At 47.8% G+C, this 18,782-nt stretch overlaps 1 protein-coding gene across 3 annotated transcripts in view; it reads right to left on the bottom strand.

The window, feature by feature from the left end:
* Positions 1 to 10,925, bottom strand: part of LOC142589925 (uncharacterized) — an 11,420-nt gene extending 495 nt beyond the window's left edge. The window contains exons 1-5 of one of the 3 annotated variants that reach the window (XR_012830004.1): positions 10,552 to 10,925; positions 9,807 to 9,915; positions 8,478 to 8,604; positions 6,025 to 6,137; positions 3,478 to 3,592 (exon numbers count right to left, since the gene is read on the bottom strand). Coding sequence is in view for 1 of the 3 variants with exons in the window: in XM_075701638.1 (XP_075557753.1) it covers positions 8,556 to 8,604; positions 9,807 to 9,897; positions 10,552 to 10,726 (315 nt within the window). In the remaining 2 variants the exon portion in view is untranslated. Of the gene's footprint in view, positions 1 to 3,461; positions 3,593 to 6,024; positions 6,138 to 8,477; positions 8,605 to 9,806; positions 9,916 to 10,551 lie in introns of those variants that run through there. The other 2 variants (XR_012830003.1, XM_075701638.1) reach the window with 2 other exon arrangements.
* Positions 10,926 to 18,782: the final 7,857 nt, after the last annotated feature.

Below are 18,782 nucleotides of genomic sequence, written 5' to 3'. Positions count from 1 at the left end.
TCGCAAAAGCATCCGTTTTGATGATACCGAAACTGAAAATAACGCCGCCATTACCGCTCTCCGGAAGTGACGCATGACCCTGAACGCGCGGCTCCCCGGCATGGCCTCCGAGATAAGGCGGCGTGCTGAGACTTACCGTCATAGCGACTACCGCCAGGTGCACGCGTCGTCGGCCGCTGTTCGAAAGCCACTAACAAGAAAACTATGCTATTACCGGCCCCGCGGCTTTGCCAAGATTGCTTCGGCTATATATATATATATATATATATATATATATATATATATATATATATATATATATATATATATATATATATATAACCAGAGTCCTTCCATTTTTTTTTCTGGTGATGAAACTGCCGCCTCAGTTTCATATAGAGCCAGCGCCCGCCGCTAGAGGCGCAACCGTGCATGAGAGGGCATGCTACCGCTGCTACCGCTGTGGTTGTGTGTGGGGCAGCCTCGGTATTCTAGCTTTCTCGACTTCCTCAACCGTCGCTTTAGTTTCGCGTAACTATTTTTAACATTGAATATGCTTAAATTACTGCCGGAGCGCGTCTTCTGCCATGATATGAGCGCCCGGGACGAAAAAAAGCCGCTTATAACATGGAGCTTGAGGCGGTCTCAGACCAAAAAAAATTATTTTTATCTGGGATATTAAGAGCCCGAACCACGACACAATTATGAGGCACGCCGTAGTGGGGGACTCAGGATTAATTTTGACCACCAGGGATCCTTTAAAATGCAACTAAATTTAAATAAACGTAAATAAATGTCTGAATGAGGTTTAGGTAGGATTAATGCAAGACAAACTTCGCTACTAAATGTCTTTAAATGCACCTAAAAGTCTGCAAAGCGATGCCATTCCTGAATGAGATTTACGAAGGATTAATGCAAGACAAACTTCGCTACTAAATGTCTTTAAGATGCACCTAAATTTAAATAAACGGGTGTTCCGCTGTACACGGCTGGGAGGTCTCGGTCCAGATATCTTCATCATCGCCGTTCGCCTCAATACTTCGGTGGGCTCCTCTTTTTAATATTTGCGTCAAGTTAAACACTGCGCATTCGCAACAAAGCGCCAGTGGTCCCACTTATCAACAGAGGCAAACATATGGGCTGTTGCATCTCTGCTTACACGTAAGTAAGCGCCAACTCTCCATTGCGCATAGCGCCAGATTGTTCGCCGAGCACAGCTGTTAACTTTCTATTAAACTGTGGCAGAGAAGGACTCTGACTGTGGGCAGTATCTTATAAGGAGATCAAAAGAATGAAATTGTTATTGCTAAGGGCTGCTACAGTAGAATACTTAATGACAAAGAAAAGGAAATTGAGCTGCTCCGTGCGCTTAAGATTTCTCTGCAAAGCGATACCATTTGTGAATGAGATTTAAGTAGGATTAATGCAAGACAAACTTCGCTACTAAATGTCTTCGGTGCGGCTTTTAGCAACGGATTAAGGCGAACGTGAAGTCTTAGGACCTGCACAATTGAAACTAGCTGTATTGTAATAGCAAGCAGTCGTTTAGAAGTGTCAGTAAGCCCAGCACTTATTCACGCTGCTCGTGGTTCCGACGCAGAAACGACGAGACTAGGTATTTTGGTTCTTAATGCGCAACTATTTACAATCTGTTAAAAGCTTTATAATTCGATTAAGAAAAGAAATAGAACGTGTTGGTGCAAAAACAACATACAAGCACGATCATTTATTTATCATGTAAGATAAGCGGAGCGAAATACAGACAGCACAGAGGCCTCCGGTCACGAATGGTCCACCATTCACAATGCAAGAAGTTTGTTAAAAGCATGACACTAATATAATAAGCACAAAGAAATAACATCAAACGTGTGAGATATGCATTGGGGGGCAGGAAACAAGTACCAGGAAACAAATGGCAATAAATACAGAATACATAATCGATTGTTTCTAGAAACAAGAAAGTGTAAAGCATAAGCATTTCATAACACATGGCAAAACAACTCTCAAACGAGCAGAAGTAGCCACATCACAAATACAGCAATTTTTTTTAAATAGCTTGTTAGAGATGAGAGCAGCATTCCGGGCAAGTTGGTAATCCATTGCTTAAATGATATTGCGCGACATAAAAACGACACGGACGTGAAAGAAGACGACACACCATGCGCAAACTTTCAACTAAGTTTATAGTGCCACTGCGTCATTTATAAATGACGCAGAGATACCACCATTCTACTTATTCAGCTGTTACTTGCAACACGTGTTCGGCATCGTTGTCCCACCCCGCTACTTCAACTAAACAACCCAGCAATCGAAAAATAGCGCAGCACATGCACAGAACGCACCCGATCACTCAGCTCGCCTCGCACTGCGCACGCGTTTCGGTACGCGAGCGATGCCCTCTGTGGCACCGTGGCGCGGCGTCGCGGCACCTTTGGGCAGCATATTGTTACGTAGGAAGACGCAGACGAAAAGCTATGTACAAATATATTTACAAGGAAAATACGCTGCGCTTGGCCAAGAGGCAACAGCGCGCGCTAGCTTCTAATCGTCGTCGTCGTCTTCACACTGCTGGCCTTTCGTGATCGCACATATTGTGCCGTAGCACTACCCCCGGCTGCAAAAGCGCCGTCCCGGAGCTACTAAAGATCGGACTGGGAAGCAGTGTAGTAGGCCTTGAGCCTACTGACGTGTACGACATCACTAGGTGCCACAGGAGAGGACGAGGTTGAGCCCACAGGAGCAATTTCGTAAGTCACAGGCGTCACCTGGCGCAGCACGCGGTAGGGCCCTGTGTATCGCGAAAGGAGCTTATCTGAAAGTCCGACGTGACGAGAGGGCGACCACAGGAGCACGAGCGCACCAGGTGAAAACTGTACATCACGATGGCGGGCGTTGTACTGACACTGCTGAGTGGTCTGTGAGGCCGTCAGTCGAGCACGGGCAAGCTGGCGTGCATGGTCGGCGAGGGCGATGGCGTCGCGCGCATACTCGCTTGTTGAGACCGCAGCAGGAGGAAGTGCCGTGTCTAGGGGCAAGGTACCCTATTGAAAAAATTTGTATGAGAATTTTACGAGAACTTCTCTACGCTATTATTGCTCCGTAGACTTAACGATGTCGTATGTGTACGAGAGGACATCGTCACTGAACGAGATCGTTCTCGTATGGGTACATTAAACGAGATTATTCTCGCATAGCTTTGCTTGACGAGATAGTTCTCGCACGTCTATGCTCAACGATATCGTTCTCGTTTGTGTATGCTACATGAAAATGTTCTCGTTCAGCTATGGAAAATGACACTATTCTTGTTTAGCTGCATTCTACAGGTGTTCTCATTTGTGTTGAATGAGTTCTTTTGTTCATGCAGTATTTTTGGTGAAGTTCCACACAGTAACATCTGCTGCCAACATTACAGCGAGTTAATTTCTATCACATGAGTCGGCCGATGTGCCAGCTCGGAGACAAAGAGGACACTTTTTAGGGCACACAATTAACACAAACCATCTTTATTTTGCATGCCGAAGCATGGTGGCCAGGTGCTTGTTCAGGTCCTTCAGCCTCCTTGCCTCTGTATCCACAGTGCTCGGCGTTTTTGACACTAAGTGCTCGTATGCCTCTGCAAAAAAATGTAAACAAAGCAGCCGGCCCTGTTAGATTCTAACAAGCCATTGGAACTAACATGCACAATAGGTGATTCCACTGCATAACTGAATGGGCTGGTTCTTGCATGATATTGTGTGTAAAGCGTGAAAATCTCAGAGAAACAGGAAAAAGAGAACACGGAGGCTTATGAGTTTTCTACCTATGTAAAGTGATATTTCAACATTAACCACAGCAGTTGAAAGCAAGTGCTCGTCCTCGCATTGTCTTGTTCCTGTCTCTGTTAAATGTTCGTGTTTTACAAACAATATAAATGGCTGCAGAATTGCAATACAAGACCACAGAAATAGTCTAATACTTTTCCACAAGTATTTTACATTAAATGAACAAGTATAACAAGCTCATGCAAGTGAATACAGATAGCACAGCTCTTTGCTACCGCACTGCGGAATATGCAGACGGAAAACACTGCATAGATGCCACTGCAGAATTGTTTATAGGAAAGATTAATTCACCTTTAATACTACTATAGAAACTAAATGATAGTTTTTGTGAAAGAGTTCTAGTTTAAGGCCTAAACAAGCTCCATGGCAGTTTGCATTTAAGGAGTGTAAGCATCCTCTGAAAACATGTACTATCGGCCAAAAAAGTAAACGGACCATGGCTTAGGTGGCCGGAGCGGCTGCGGGGCCACACCGGGGCGCTGCTATCTCGCTCCGCGCGCTGACCGCGAGAGTGCCCCGGGTGACGCCACACTTCGCCCTCACTCACGCGGTGCCTTGTCACGCTTGATAAATTTCTAGTGCGCCGTTCGGTTGCTCTACTGCTGACGGTCGCGACGAAGGGGACCATGCATCGCCGGTAGTCCAGCACATGGCGCTGTCCTGCAGTTGCGGGAGCCGCAGGGCATCAAAGCGCGGCATTGAGAAGGAACGGAGACCCGTTCTGATTGTTGTTTTGTTTATGTTCACCTTATGTTTTATATTAGTGCATGTCGGCGGCGTCCACCGCTGCTCGATTTTAGGCAACATATCGCGCAAGTAGCCGCAACGGCGGCTACGGTGACGCGCGCTCTTTCACGTCGGTGCGATAGCCGCAGGCGGCAAGGTTTACTGCGGGCACGGTTATATGTCGAGATCACTTTTCCGTCATTGTCTCCAGTGGTACGTTTAATATTAATATCAGCGACGCCTCTGAAAACTGCTTTAATTATATACGACAATGCGTAGGCCGTTATGAAACATTACAAAAGTACGGCCAGGAAGAGGTAATTGGGAAGACGAATAGGAGTAACTATAGTCAGTCATGAAAGTTTATTCATGGAAGCATTCCATGGCTTGAAGAGGTCCTAAGTGCGATGAAAAGTTGCCGTCGACCGCGTTGACTTGGCTTACTCGCCTTGGCACCGAGAGCACCGCCGCAATAGCTTCGGACGTCCACGCAGCGCTTCCAACTCTCTAACTTATCGTGCTGATAGAGAGTTGGAAGCGCTGCGTGGACGTCCGAAGCTATTGCGGCGGTGCTCTCGGTGCCAAGGCGAGTAAGCCAAGTCATCGCGGTCGACGGCAACTTTTCATCGCACTTAGGACCTCTTCAAGCCATGGAATGCTTCCATGAATAAACTTTCATGACTGACTATAGTTACTCCTATTCGTCTTCCCAATTACCTCTTCCTGGCCGTACTTTTGTAATCTTTCATAACGGCCTATGCATTGTCGTATATAATTAAAGCAGTTTTCAGAGGCGTCGCTGATATTAATATTAAACGTACCACTGGAGACAATGACGGAAAAGTGATCTCGACATATAACCGTGCCCGCAGTAAACCTTGCCGCCTGCGGCTATCGCACCGGCGTGAAAGAGCGCGCGTCACCGTAGCCGCCGTTGCGGCTACTTGCGCGATATGTTGCCTAAAATCGAGCAGCGGTGGACGCCGGCGACATGCACTAATATAAAACATATGGTGAACATAAACAAAACAACAATCAGAATGGGTCTCCGTTCCTTCTCAGTGCCGCGCTTTGATGCCCTGCGGCTCCCGCAACTGCAGGACAGCGCCATGTGCTGGACTACCGGCGATGCATGGCCCCCTTCGTCGCGACCGTCAGCAGTAGAGCAACCGAACGGTGCACTAGAAATTGATCAAGCGTGACAAGGCACCGCGTGAGAGTGAGGGCGAAGTGTGGCGTCACCCGGGGCACTCTCGCGGTCAGCGCGCGGAGCGAGATAGCAGCGCCCCAGTGTGGCCCCGCAGCCGCTCCGGCCACCTTAGCCGTGGTCCGTTTACTTTTTTGGCCGATTGTACATGAGGAACACTGCAGAAAGAGCACTTTAAAAAGGAACACGAGTGTATTTATCACCAAGGCCAACCCTTGTGTCTTCTTAAATATTTATCAAAAGTCAAACTCAAAACTGATACTGAGGTGCAAGGTGTCCATATCATATTACCTTGTGAAAGCACCGTGGCGCCTGGAGGTTGTGGGACCAACTCGGACGTGGAGATCAGCACTGATCAGCAACACTGCAGTCTGCTTACAGCTTTTCTGCAGGCCCAGCCACACCTGCATTAAAACAAGTGAGCTTGGTGTCACAAGAGTACTGTATTTACCCGCATAATGATCTCACTTTTTCGTAAAAAAATGGTCGAAAATTCAGATGTTATTCAGATCATTACGCCGGTTAAATTTCCTGCAAAAATAATTTTTTTATCCCGCGTTTGCTGCGGGATGGCAACAGGTCAACAAATAGGTGGCTGCCACTGAGTGTAGTGCGGGACACCAAAACAAAAATGGCAGCCGGCGCAGCAAGCTGAACACACCAAATGCGCCGAACGAGATTTTTTTTCTCGGGAGTACATTACATGCATTGAAAGTTTCTTCCGTATCCGTAATGAATAATATCAATAATATCAGTAAGTTTGTGGCAATAACGTAGCCATGTCCACTATGAGGGGGCAGAAACAGATGGGCGCGCTTAGCTGCCAGTGACGTAGAAAGACACGGCGGGCATGCTGCAGAAACTGCGGCATCTGTCTTTACTACTATCCTAATACAGCACGTTTCCGCTAAGGGTGGGCGAATATCTTAGCTGTGTTACAAGATTTGTTGCGTGCCCACGAGTGCAGGTGAGAAGAATCGAAAGGTACCTTTTTTGTTGTTCTTGACCACAACCATTACAAAGCCTACACATAATGAAGGCAATTTTGGTTGTAGCTTTTTTGTCATGGACGTGCGGAAAGTGATGAAAGGAATGAAATCGGGCATCTGCTTAAGAATGTTTGGTGCGTGCAGACTGCTTGGTTTGTCTTGAAGAGCTGTTCGCGTAGCATCCGACAGATGGTAAGCGCTATCATTAATAGCTAGACTTGGCACATGACAGATCGCTGCGGCAAGTTTGGAGTGTGATCAACACAGAAAATAAAAAAAATAGTATTTCGACGACAAAATTCAGGGCTGCGATCATTACGTTCGTGCGATCATTATGTGAGTAAATACGGTAAATATAAAAAGTGACACTGTGAACAAAGCAATACTTATTAGGTATAAATAAGAATGAAATGCTGATATTTGCCCATAGAAAGCTTTAAGTAACAAAGCCTGCAAGATAAGAAAAATGCAATGTATGGGCCATCTGTACAAGAACATTAATCGAAGGTCCCTTCATTTTTTTTAGTCCCTTCTCCTCCTCATGCATAGATGGCAGTTGGGTTAAGTAAACTGGGCCAGATTACCACATAGTGTAAGCAAAGGTGGTCACTTTGTGGGCCAATTATGATAGCATAGCACGACACGCATCCCTAGTCGTTTTAATGTGTTCTGTAATGCTAGCCATCTTATAGGCCCTACAGTGTCAAAGCATCCATAACCCTAACAGCGTTACCCAGTAGGGATAACCAATAAGTGTCCACAGCAGCACAACTCAGCATATCTATCAGGAGGCTTTTGTTACACTTTTACAACTCTCCTCCTATGGCTTCATCCCAATTTTTGTCAATACAAGCTTGAAGCATCTGCAGAAGCTGAACGCACCAGGGCACCATAAGAAATACCACATCTTTCTACCCAATTCCCTGTTTAATATAAGACTGGCAAGTTCACTATCATGTGTAGAACAAACCAAATTGTTCTGGAATCAAGTAATCTTCCACTACCTGTGAAAAAGAAGGATGCAAGAAAGAGTACGTAGAGCACAGGGGTGTTGATGGATATTAAATACCACTGTCGTGCAGTAGACACTACGTCGGCAAAACAGGCCAATGTATAAATGACTGGATTTGCAACCATGTTAACTGAATGCTCAGGTCATTTTGTGGTCACTTGGTAGTGCAAAGCTCACTTGCATTATTTTGTTTGAAAACTGTGCAACTGTGGCAATGTATAAGGACCATAGTGCTGGCGAAATTCGTTAAGATTTCCTTATATGTGTGACAGGAAATTTGCAAGTTGGCTCCACCTCCAGTGGACTATCAGACAGCAAGACTGCTTATTTATCATTGTAAAACAAGCATCATAGTAGCCATGCCATGTGTCCTTTTCGCAATTGTGTGAGCAACATGCATTTTCGATTTATCTGTTCTTGCCCTTTCACCTCTCGCTTTATAGTGCTGTGCAAGCAGTAAAACTGGATGGTTGTTAGACTTATGTCCTGTCACTTCCTCACCTTTGTTATGAATTGTGCATTAAATAAGGCTTTTTTTGGTGAAAGAGTGCTACTTTAAGGCATAAACAAGTTCCATGGCGGTTTGCATTTAAGCATCTTCTGAAAACATGTGCATGAGGAACACTGCAAGAAGAACGCTTTAAAAAAAGAACACGAGTGTATTTATCACCAAGGCCAACTCTTGTGTCTTAGCATATTTCTCAAAACTGATACTGAGGTGCAAGTTGTCTATATCATATTACCTTGTCAAAGAAGCAAAGCACAGTGGTGCCTGGACGTTGTGAGGCCAACTCAGACGTAGAGATCAGCACCAGCACTGATCAGCAACACAGTAGTCTGCTTACACTCTTTCTGCAGGCCCAGCCACATCTGCATTAAAACAAGTGAGCTTATTCTCACAAGAGTATAATATAAAAAGTGACACTATGAACAAAGTAATTCTTATTAGGTATAAATAGGAATGAAATACTGATATTCGCCCATAGAAAGCTTTGAGTTAACAAAGCCTGCAAGATAAGAAAAGTGCAATGTATGAGCCATCTGTGCAAAAACATTAATCGAAGGTCCCTTTTTTTCGCTTCTGTTTTCCTCGTGCATAGATGGCAAACAGGTTAAGTAAACTGGACCAGACTGCCACGTAGAGTAAGCAAAAGTGGTCACTTCTTCGGGGAGCAGCCTACAGGCTGCTTCTTGAAAGAGTATTAGAAAATGCGAATAATGCATGTATGCATTATTCACAAGAGGCCTTGTTTCTCTGAGAATGCCACAGCCAATCACATATTTCAAATTGACCATATTAAAATGCATGCAAAGTACAGCATGGCTTTGAGGGTACCCCAGACTACTGAAATTCACATCAGCCAAGTTCAGCAGACAACACCATAATTAAGCCTCTAGAAGTTGTGCATTTTAGTGCAAGTTAACAGAATAATGAGGAAGAGAAGGTGAGGGAGATGGTGCCACTATGGCATAGTTCAAGCTCTATCCCACATCATGTGCAGAAGGGCAAAGAATGCCCAGCTTTTGGTTATACTCGCACCTGTGACCACTGCACCATGTTGACTGACATGCGTAACAAGCAGTTCGTGATACCACATTATTATATCCTGCAACTGACGTGACATCAGAGATCAGCTTCAAGCTTGACGCTATGCTATACTAGGGACAGATAATGAACTGGCTACATTAAAATCTAAAGCAAAAGTGTTGAACATTGTTTGCCAAACCTGCCAGCCTCTGCACTTCATATTTTGCAAAAATTCTAGACAGAAATCCTGTGTTGGAAAGACAGCACGCACTTTCCTAAAGCTTTCTCTCAGCGCAAGAGAAAGCGCTGAGAGAAAGCTCTCAGCGCAAGAGAAAGCGCTGAGAGCGCTTGGGCGCTCTCAGCGCCCAAGCGCTCTCAGCGCCCGCATTTTTCTATGCATACATTATTAACCATTATTTACCTTGACACGCTGTACACAAACAGCACACTTGGAAAAGCAGAAACTAATCGGGAAAGTTGGCAGGTACCAAATACACGAACAGAACCTAGAACACATAAATGGCTGTGACTGTTTTGTACGTACCTTGTGAAAGCAGGCAGATCAGATGCTTTGTCGTGCTGTTCAGGCTGCATAGTGCCGCAGTCTCCTTTGTGGTGCAGAGATGCCTCCGTCTCTGGAAATTGTGACATCCCTAAACAATAAATGTTGAGCTTATTGTAATCACTGCTGAATCTGCAAACTTGTGATTTAACAACACAGCGTCAAATTGTGGAAAGCTCTCGTACAGCCAGCTACAAGAAGCTGCATCCGCTTAGACAAATTAAATATTTCATTCTTACATCACAGGCAGTTATTCAACGTGTCAAAGGCACGAAAACAAACAGAACACTAGACACAAGAAATACAGGTTGCCTTGGCGACAATCTATAATCATCAAAGTTTGCATACAAGCTAAAATCTTCTCACGAGTCAGATCATTTGCACAACACATCAACGTACTTCTAGAATTGTCTATACGATTTCTTGCTGAGAAATTGCGTACAGAAGCAGTGACATTTCCCTGCTTGAATTTTTTGTGCCCGTTCAGACCAAGCGATGCCCCGGCGCTAGCATACTTCATAACAAAATGAAAATAAACAATAGATGAAGCTCTCAACAACATCAATCTCGGGGTAATTTTCGTGAAACGTTTTGCTAAATGTGAACTACGATATCGAACGAACATTAGGGAATCACTGTTACTGTTTTTGTAGCTGTACTAATCTTCTGCTGCGCATGACAAGGTACACTACATGAACCATAAGAATGCGCTAGGCGCCGGACTTACCTTCCGAGGCGAGTGCTCCTTCGTGTCCGTTCACGCCGCATCGACTGCACCAACAGTCCGTCCAGCGTAGTGTTGAATTGCGGTGAACTACAGCACGCGATAGCACAACTATCAACACATTCTTCCGTGCACTGTGAGCCGAGGCGGGAGCGGCGAGAGTACACCAGCTTCTCATGAGCCGGGCACAAAGAAAGCGCGTGTGGACCGTACTACGATAACCACCAACGGCGCACCGCAAGAAACATACAGCGAGCTAATAGCATTGCACAGGACCCAGGGCTTAGTGATCGTTAACTCACACAAAAAAGGAGCACATGTTCTCTAAGCACCGCGTAAAAACGATCAGTACCACATCGACCGCCTGGTCCGCCGGAATAACGTTTATAGACCTCTTTAAGTGTCCCAACTCCTAGCCTATGCGCACCATTTAGCCCGCAGCCGTTCCCGCCACCACAGCGCTGCCATCGACCTCCGCGCCAAGCGTCCGAGCGTCGTCTGCTATAGCCTGGCACGATTATGGGTGTTTGTCGCGGCACTCGGCATTTACATGGTGCTCGCTGAATAAAGCAGCCGTTATTTCTTTCTGTTGTTGTTTAAGCTGAAGTATAATACTTTACAGACACCATACCTAGGGGTGCAGGTCCGAAGAAACGAATGAGATGAAAAAAAGTGGGCCTACAAACCAAAGTGCGCACGCAATGTTAACGCTCGGTGACCCACACTTCGCCGGTACTGGCGTCTCCGTGAGCGCAAAACTTGGACCGGACGCAAAAGAGCTCGACCGCCAGCCACGTGCACGAGGACAGTAACAAGGCACATGCAGTGAGAAAATAAAATCGGCTACAGCACAAGAAGCGCAAACACCCGCAACTAACGTGCACATGTCAGCAGAGCAGCACCGCTCACTTGGTGCAGAGCTCGACCGCAGCGCCCTCACAGTCCCAGAAACTAGTCGCGTCTTGCTCGAAAGGAAGAGTCGTGCGACTGAGAAAGTAACTATAAGTCTCGGTCCGAAATGAGGGGAAATGACGTCTTTTGTTTACTTCGCCGTCTGTGGTTCCGGTAACCGTGATCGCATGGGTAGCGTGGGTAGTACAGGCGTATTATTTCAATGTTCTTGCGTGTTTTAGGCGACCTTTTTCAACAACTTTGCTGACATTGCTTTCAACAGCGAGGACAGCCTGTGGAGCAGCCCTATCAACCGGACAGGGCCGTAAAATCTGTTTGAAGTTCGCAGCATACCGCGGTCGTGGCCTAGTGTATAGGACGCAAGCCACGGCTGCGGTAGGTGGACAGTTCGAAACCCACCGCTCGCACCCACCGCAAGAAAAAAAAAAAGTGGGTACAGGCGCTCCCGAAACCCGGCGCCGGGTGGTGTTCGGGGTGTATCGCCTGGGGAGTGCACCCTGCCGCTGATTGCCCTGCGGGGCGCCTATAGCTTCGAACTGTAACCCGCAAGGGTGGATATGTTGACTGGCCGTAATGCGGACACAGCTGCCTTTGTCACTATGACGCAGAAGTTCGCAGCACATCGTGGTTTGGTTTGTGAATGTTAGAAGGTGTTCGTGTTTCTCAGCGACGTAATCGACGACAGATTTGGCGTCGAGTGGTGTGTACTTTGTTCAGGCTTGTTGTGCGCCGTTCTACGGATGTGTACTGTTAATGAGTGGTGTTGTTTGTGCTTCGGAAAATGGTGCCACGCCGGCGGGATTTGCTTTCTTGTAAAAACATCCGTACCGTCTTTGGCGAGTGCTTTCGGAAACTGCTCGCCTTTTGTGCGCGCGTGTGTGCGCGTGCGCGTGTGCGCGTGCGTGTGCGTGCGTGCGTGCGTGCGCGTGTGTGCGTGCGTGCGTGTGCGTGTGTGTGTGTGTCATTCGTCGTTATTGCGATTTGCAAAGGTGTTTTTCATTTTGTGGCTGCGTCCGCGAACGCCAGGATGTGATACACGTTCGTCATTTAAAGACCCTGCTTCACTGTAGGGTCACTTACATTTTGGTTGCTTGGAAGTCAGCTTTCAACACATGGCAAGGCTTTGCAGTGTGCTTAACCATCATTGGCACACGAACTGCTTTGTCATTTCTCCTTTAAATTCAAATTAAGTTTTGTGTAGTCTGTAGGCAGATAATGGTCACCAAGTTGCGACGCTCATCTCGTCTTTTGCCACTGCTGTGCACATATGAGGATTTTTTACTAGGTCAAGCTCTCTTAGCAAGTTGTGAAACACTTAGTGCAAATAATTTTTCACAGCAGTAACTGTGATCATGACCACAATTGATCACATGACATATTTAGGGATTGTTATTGTTATTACCATATCTTTTATTTATTTGTGACAAAGTGCGATGGATTTTGACTGCTATTTTGGCTATCTGTTCACCAACCTATTACACTGTTTTGTGGTTGTGCTTTTTATTTTTATATGTGGGCATGCATGGCCAATCCCATGCCTACCTTCTACAATTTGACATAAACAGGCACTAACATGCTCTTAGCAGATTTGTATTTGACAGTATTGTGGTTGACGCACTTGGCTATTTGGAAAATATGCAGGTTCAAGTTCGCCCATTACTACCTCTGACTGATATCTCTGATGCAAAGCAATATTATTAGGATGTGACAAAGTGCATGCATAATTTGTCACTGATCAAACTTCCTGCAATAAACTTTGCCAACTCGTCCTTGTTTGAAGTGTTTCCAATGTGCTATAATCACATTGGCAGATTATTGCGTGCACAAACAAACATATAGCATTTTATTATGATACTTTGATGGTACCTGACTCCTATATTGCAATAAAATCTTAGGCAGATCTACTCTGAACAAAGGATTCATTCTCTGATGATAGCTTTCGACAATATCATGGTGCTATCCAGTGCCTTTTGGCTGGTCGAGGAATGCGTCATGCAAAGGCAGTAGTATCGCCATAAGTGTTCATCCGAGAATATGTCCCCAAGTGAAAATCATTGCATCAAAAGTACCGACACCAGCTTTGATGGGGAAGTATATGTGTTCGTTGCATGAAATTCCAGAAGTTGAACTCTGAACATCTTATTTGCTCTGTAGTTTATGCTGGTATATATGTGTCACAATGGTTCAATGTGATCATACAGCACATTGATCACGCTCTTGCATGTACTACAAACAACTCATCATAAATCTCACTGTCATTAATGAGCTTTTGTATGCACTACGACTTGAGTACACACACTTTGTATGCAATTCATAGTCATCCTCAAAGATCAAGTTGCTCATACGACTACAGTGCGTACACATCACACGCCACCTCACACACGTCATACATAATCTCGTCAGGTCTACGCAACTCATCGCACACATGTCATACAAGCTCTACGCATTCTTATCGCACATCGCATAAATCTCGTGCACTTCGTAAAAGTCTGCGTAGCACATCATACAGATCTCGCTCGTTTTCTATGAGAGTTCGTTCAATACGCATTTCATATCGTTCATTTCTCGTCAAATCTGTGCGACATGCATACATATCGTTCAATTTCTCGTCAAATCTGTACGACATGCATACATCTCGTTCAATTTCTCATACAAATTTTTCAATAGGGTAGGTTCGCGACCGTACAGTAGATAAAAGGGAGAAAATCCGGCGGTGTCGTGCCGGGAAGAATTGTACGCAAATGTTACGTAAGGAAGGGCAATGTCCCAGTCGTGGTGGTCCTTGGAAACATACTTGGCCAGCATATCGGTAAGAGTACGGTTTAACCGCTCTGTCAGGCCATTGGTTTGAGGATGGTATGAAGTAGTCAGTTTGTGTTGAATGGAGCAGGAACGCACAATGTCAGCGATAACTTTCGAGAGGAACTTTCGACCACGGTCAGTAAGCAGCTGTCGCGGGGCGCCATGAAGCAAGATAATGTCACGCAAGAGAAAGTCCGCGACGTCAGTGGCGCAGCTGGTAGGGAGAGCCCGAGTGATAGCGTATCGGGTGGCGTAATCAGTCGCGACGGCTACCCATTTGTTCCCAGAGGATGACGTGGGAAAGGGACCGAGCAGGTCTAATCCAACACGAAAGAACGGTTCTACAGGGACGGTGATCGGTTGGAGATGACCGGCAGGTAGCACCTGAGGTGTCTTCCGACGCTGGCAGGGATCACAGGCAGCAACATAGCGTCGAACGGAGCGAGCGAGACCAGGCCAATAGAAGCGGCGGCGGACGCGGTCGTACGTGCGGGTTACCCCAAGATGTCCTGCAGTGGGTGCGTCATGCATCTCAAAGAGCACAGTCTGTCGTAGCTGTTTTGGCACGACAAGAAGAAGGTCAGAGCCGTCAGGGAGGAAGTTCCTTCGATACAGAATGCCACCCTGGAGGACATATCGGCGAACGGATGCGTCGGTAGGTGTAGAGCGCAGACGCTCGATAAGTGCTCGCAGCGATAGGCCTCGGTACTGCTTATCGGCGATGTTACCGAAGGCAGAGACAGAGAAAATGCCGTTGGCGCTGCTACTGTCGGCGTCGTCAGGCTCGTCGACCGGGTAGCGAGACAGGCAGTCAGCGTCCTTGTGTAGTCGGCCAGATTTATAGGTGACAGTATACGAATATTCTTGGAGGCGTAAGGCCCAGCGACCAAGTCTTCCTGTAGGATCTTTCAGTGAGCATAACCAGCAAAGCGCGTGATGGTCTGTGACAACGGAAAAGGGTCGGCCATATAAGTATGGGCGGAATTTCGCAACCGCCCAAACTAGGGCCAGACACTCACGCTCAGTGATGGAATAGTTGCGCTCCGCGGGTGAGAGGAGCCTGCTGGCGTAAGCGATAACACGGTCGTGGCCACGCTGGCGTTGTGCCAGTACTGCGCCAATTGCGTGACCGCTGGCATCAGTACGGACTTCGGTAGGCGCAGAAGGATCGAAATGGGCCAGAACGGGAGGCGTTGTGAGAATGTCTATTAGATGAGAGAATGCAGAGGCCTCGTTATCGCCCCACTGGAAAGGAGCGTCTTTTTTTAAAAGGTCAGTTAGTGGTCGTGCTATGGCGGCGAAATTTCTCACGAAACGGCGGAAGTACGAACAAAGGCCGATGAAGCTGCGCACATCCTTGACACACTTCGGAACGGGGAAGTGCGTAACAGCATGGATCTTGCCTGGGTCCGGTTGCACTCCGTTCGCGCCAACGAGATGTCCAAGGACGGTAATCTGGCGACGGCCGAATTGGCACTTCGATGCGTTGAGTTGCAGACCGGCTCGCCGAAAAACGTCCAGGACTGCTGAGAGGCGCTCGAGGTGCGTAGCGAACGTTGGGGAGAATACGATAACGTCGTCCAAGTAGCACAAGCACGTGGACCATTTGAAACCGTGAAGAAGGGAGTCCATCATGCGTTCAAAAGTGGCAGGGGCGTTACATAGACCGAACGGCATCACTTTGAATTGATAAAGACCATCGGGTGTGACAAAAGCAGTCTTCTCGCGGTCGAGATCGTCCACGGCAATCTGCCAGTAGCCGGAGCGAAGGTCAATAGAAGAGAAATAGCGAGCACCGTGGAGGCAGTCAAGGGCGTCATCAATCCGAGGTAGGGGATACACGTCCTTTTTGGTAACCCCGATAATCTACGCAAAAGTGCCATGAGCCATCCTTCTTTTTGACCAGTACTACAGGTGACGCCCATGGACTATATGATGGTTCAATAATGTTCTTGGCAAGCATTTTGCAAACTTCTGCGTGAATAACTTGACGCTCAGCTGGTGACACTCGATACGGGCGGCGATGAATAGGAGGGGCATCGCCGGTATTAATGCGATGTTTGACAGCTGTAGTTTGGGCTAAAGGACGATCGTTAAAGTCAAAAATATCGTGGTTGGAAACAGAACGCGGTAGAGTTCACGAGCGTGCTCGGACGGTAAGTCGGGGGCAATCATTTTCCGTAAGTCAGCGATGGTACAATTTGCCGACTGCGATGGTAGAGGAGTATCGGATGAAGTGTCGTCTACTGCAATGGATGCTACTGAGTGATCCTCGAATGAGCAAAGCTGGGCCAAAGACATCCCACGTGGCAACACTTGCGTCGTCAAGCCAAAGTTGACCACTGGCAGGCAGACGCAATTCGCCGTAATAGATAAAACTGTATGGGGTACTGTGATCCCGTGTGTAAGGAGGACGTCTTGCATAGGAGCCGCGATGTAGTGACCGTCGGGGACTGGTGGGGATGACACTAGGTCAACGTAGGTCAGTGCCGAAGGCGGCAAGCGAACGAAGTCGGCGGAACTGAGGCGACTGGGGTGTGGTTCAGCAGGATCCAGAACAGGCAGGTCAAGGCGGAGAGTACTGGCGGAACAATCGATGAGAGCAGAATGTGCGGAGAGGAAGTCTAAGCCGAGGATGATGTCGTGGGGACAGTGGGCGATGACTGTGAATAGCACGATTGTTGAGCGATCAGCGAAGGAGACACGGGCGGTACACATACCAATTACGAGGGCTGTTCCGCCATCGGCGACATGGACAACAGGCGTCGTGGCGGGCGTGATAATTTTCTTGAGCCGGTTGCAAAGGTCAGCGCTCATTACGGTCAAATGCGCCCCAGTGTCTATGAGAGCAGACACAAACACCGTCGACTTGCACGTCAAGAAGGTTCAGATGAGTGGGCAAAGTCAGTAGAGGATTTGGCGGCGTAGGGAGCAATGCAGCGTCACCTCGAGGCGCTGCATCGTCTAGTTTTCCGGCTGGGAGCGGCGTCCGAAGGGAGTCGGCGAATAGGAGCGACGGGGCTGGGGAGAGCGAGATTGTCGTCGTTGGGGCGAAGGCGAACGAGAATAGGGGCGGTTCGGCGCAGGAGAGTCAGTGGCGGCATTATCGGAGCGTGCGGCATAGGGACGAGAAGGGCCACCTGAGGGGCGAGAGTAGGCAGTATAAGCAGACCGGGTCGGGGAAGTCCAGCGACTTCGACAGTGCCGAGAAATGTGCCCGATGCGAGGGCAGTGAAAACAAATGGGCTTGTCGTCAGCAGTGCGCCATTCAGATGGGTTCCGGAAACGTGGTGAGTAAGAAAACGCGGGACGGGGCGAAATCAAAGAAGCCGGGCGGGTATCAGGGCGATGGGCCGAGTAGATGGTGTGAAGACCCATGTTTTCAAACTCCTGGAGGACAACTGCCTGGATCAGTGAGACCGTGTCTGCAGATGTGTTGGTGGGACTGGAGTCGAAGGAAGCCGGGTAGGCAGCCTCGATCTCACGCCGGACGATCCTGGTAACATCGGCAGTGTTGTTGGGACGAGGAGCGTCGGCACAGGAAGATGTCGCTGGGGTGTTGGGCAGACGGGCAAACTGCTGGTCAATACGTCGGCTTTTGGCGAGTTCCAGGCGGCGGCACTCTTTTATAACAGTATCCACCGTGGCTACGTTGTTGCAAACGAGCAGTGGAAGGCGTCATCGGCAACGCCTTTGAGGATGTGGGAAACCTTGTCTGACTCAGTCATGTGGGTGTCAACTTTGCGGCACAGAGCCAAGACGTCCTGAATGTACATGACATAGGGCTCTGTTGACGTCTGCACACGGCCAGAAAGCGCCTTCTGCGCGGAAAGTTGTTGACCGTAGGGGTTGCCGAACAAGTCTCGAAGCTGTGTCTTAAGTGAATCCCAACTGGTGAGCTCATCTTCGTGCGTGCGATACCAAACTCGAGGTGTGCCACCGAGGTAAAAGACTATGTTGGCGAGCATAATAGTAGGGTCCCACCGGTTATTGCGGCTGACGTGTTCATACAGGCTGATCCAGTCATCGACGTCTTCCCCATCTTGGCCCGAGAATACGCCAGGATCACGGGGAGCGGGGAGAGTGATGTAGGTCGTCGAAGTGGCAGCAGGTGTCGGCGCCGGCGCAGTCGGGTTGTCGTCATCGGGATCCATGAAGGAAGGCTCGACGTACCGTCCACTGCGAAGCTCCGTGACGAGGTACAGGGAACGTCCACCTCCACCAGATATGTTACGTAGGAAGACGCAGACGAAAAGCTATGTACAAATACATTTACAAAGAAAATACGCTGCGCTTGGCCAAGAGGCAACAGCCCGCGCTAGCTTCTAATCGTCGTCGTCGTCTTCACACTGCTGGCCTTTCGTGATCGCACATATTGTGCCGTAGCAATATGAACCTCTCCCATAGCGTGACGGCGGAGTTTCGTGACCAGAAAAACATCGAAGGACTCTGATATCACTGAAGCTCCACTCCCAGGGTTCTACTAGGACACATAAATACCCAAGAAAGTGGATGGGAAA

Source organism: Dermacentor variabilis, chromosome 8 (genome assembly GCF_050947875.1).
Source record: "Dermacentor variabilis isolate Ectoservices chromosome 8, ASM5094787v1, whole genome shotgun sequence".
Classification (NCBI taxonomy): Eukaryota; Metazoa; Arthropoda; class Arachnida; order Ixodida; family Ixodidae; genus Dermacentor; species Dermacentor variabilis.
This window is presented reverse-complemented; position numbering and strand designations above follow the sequence as displayed.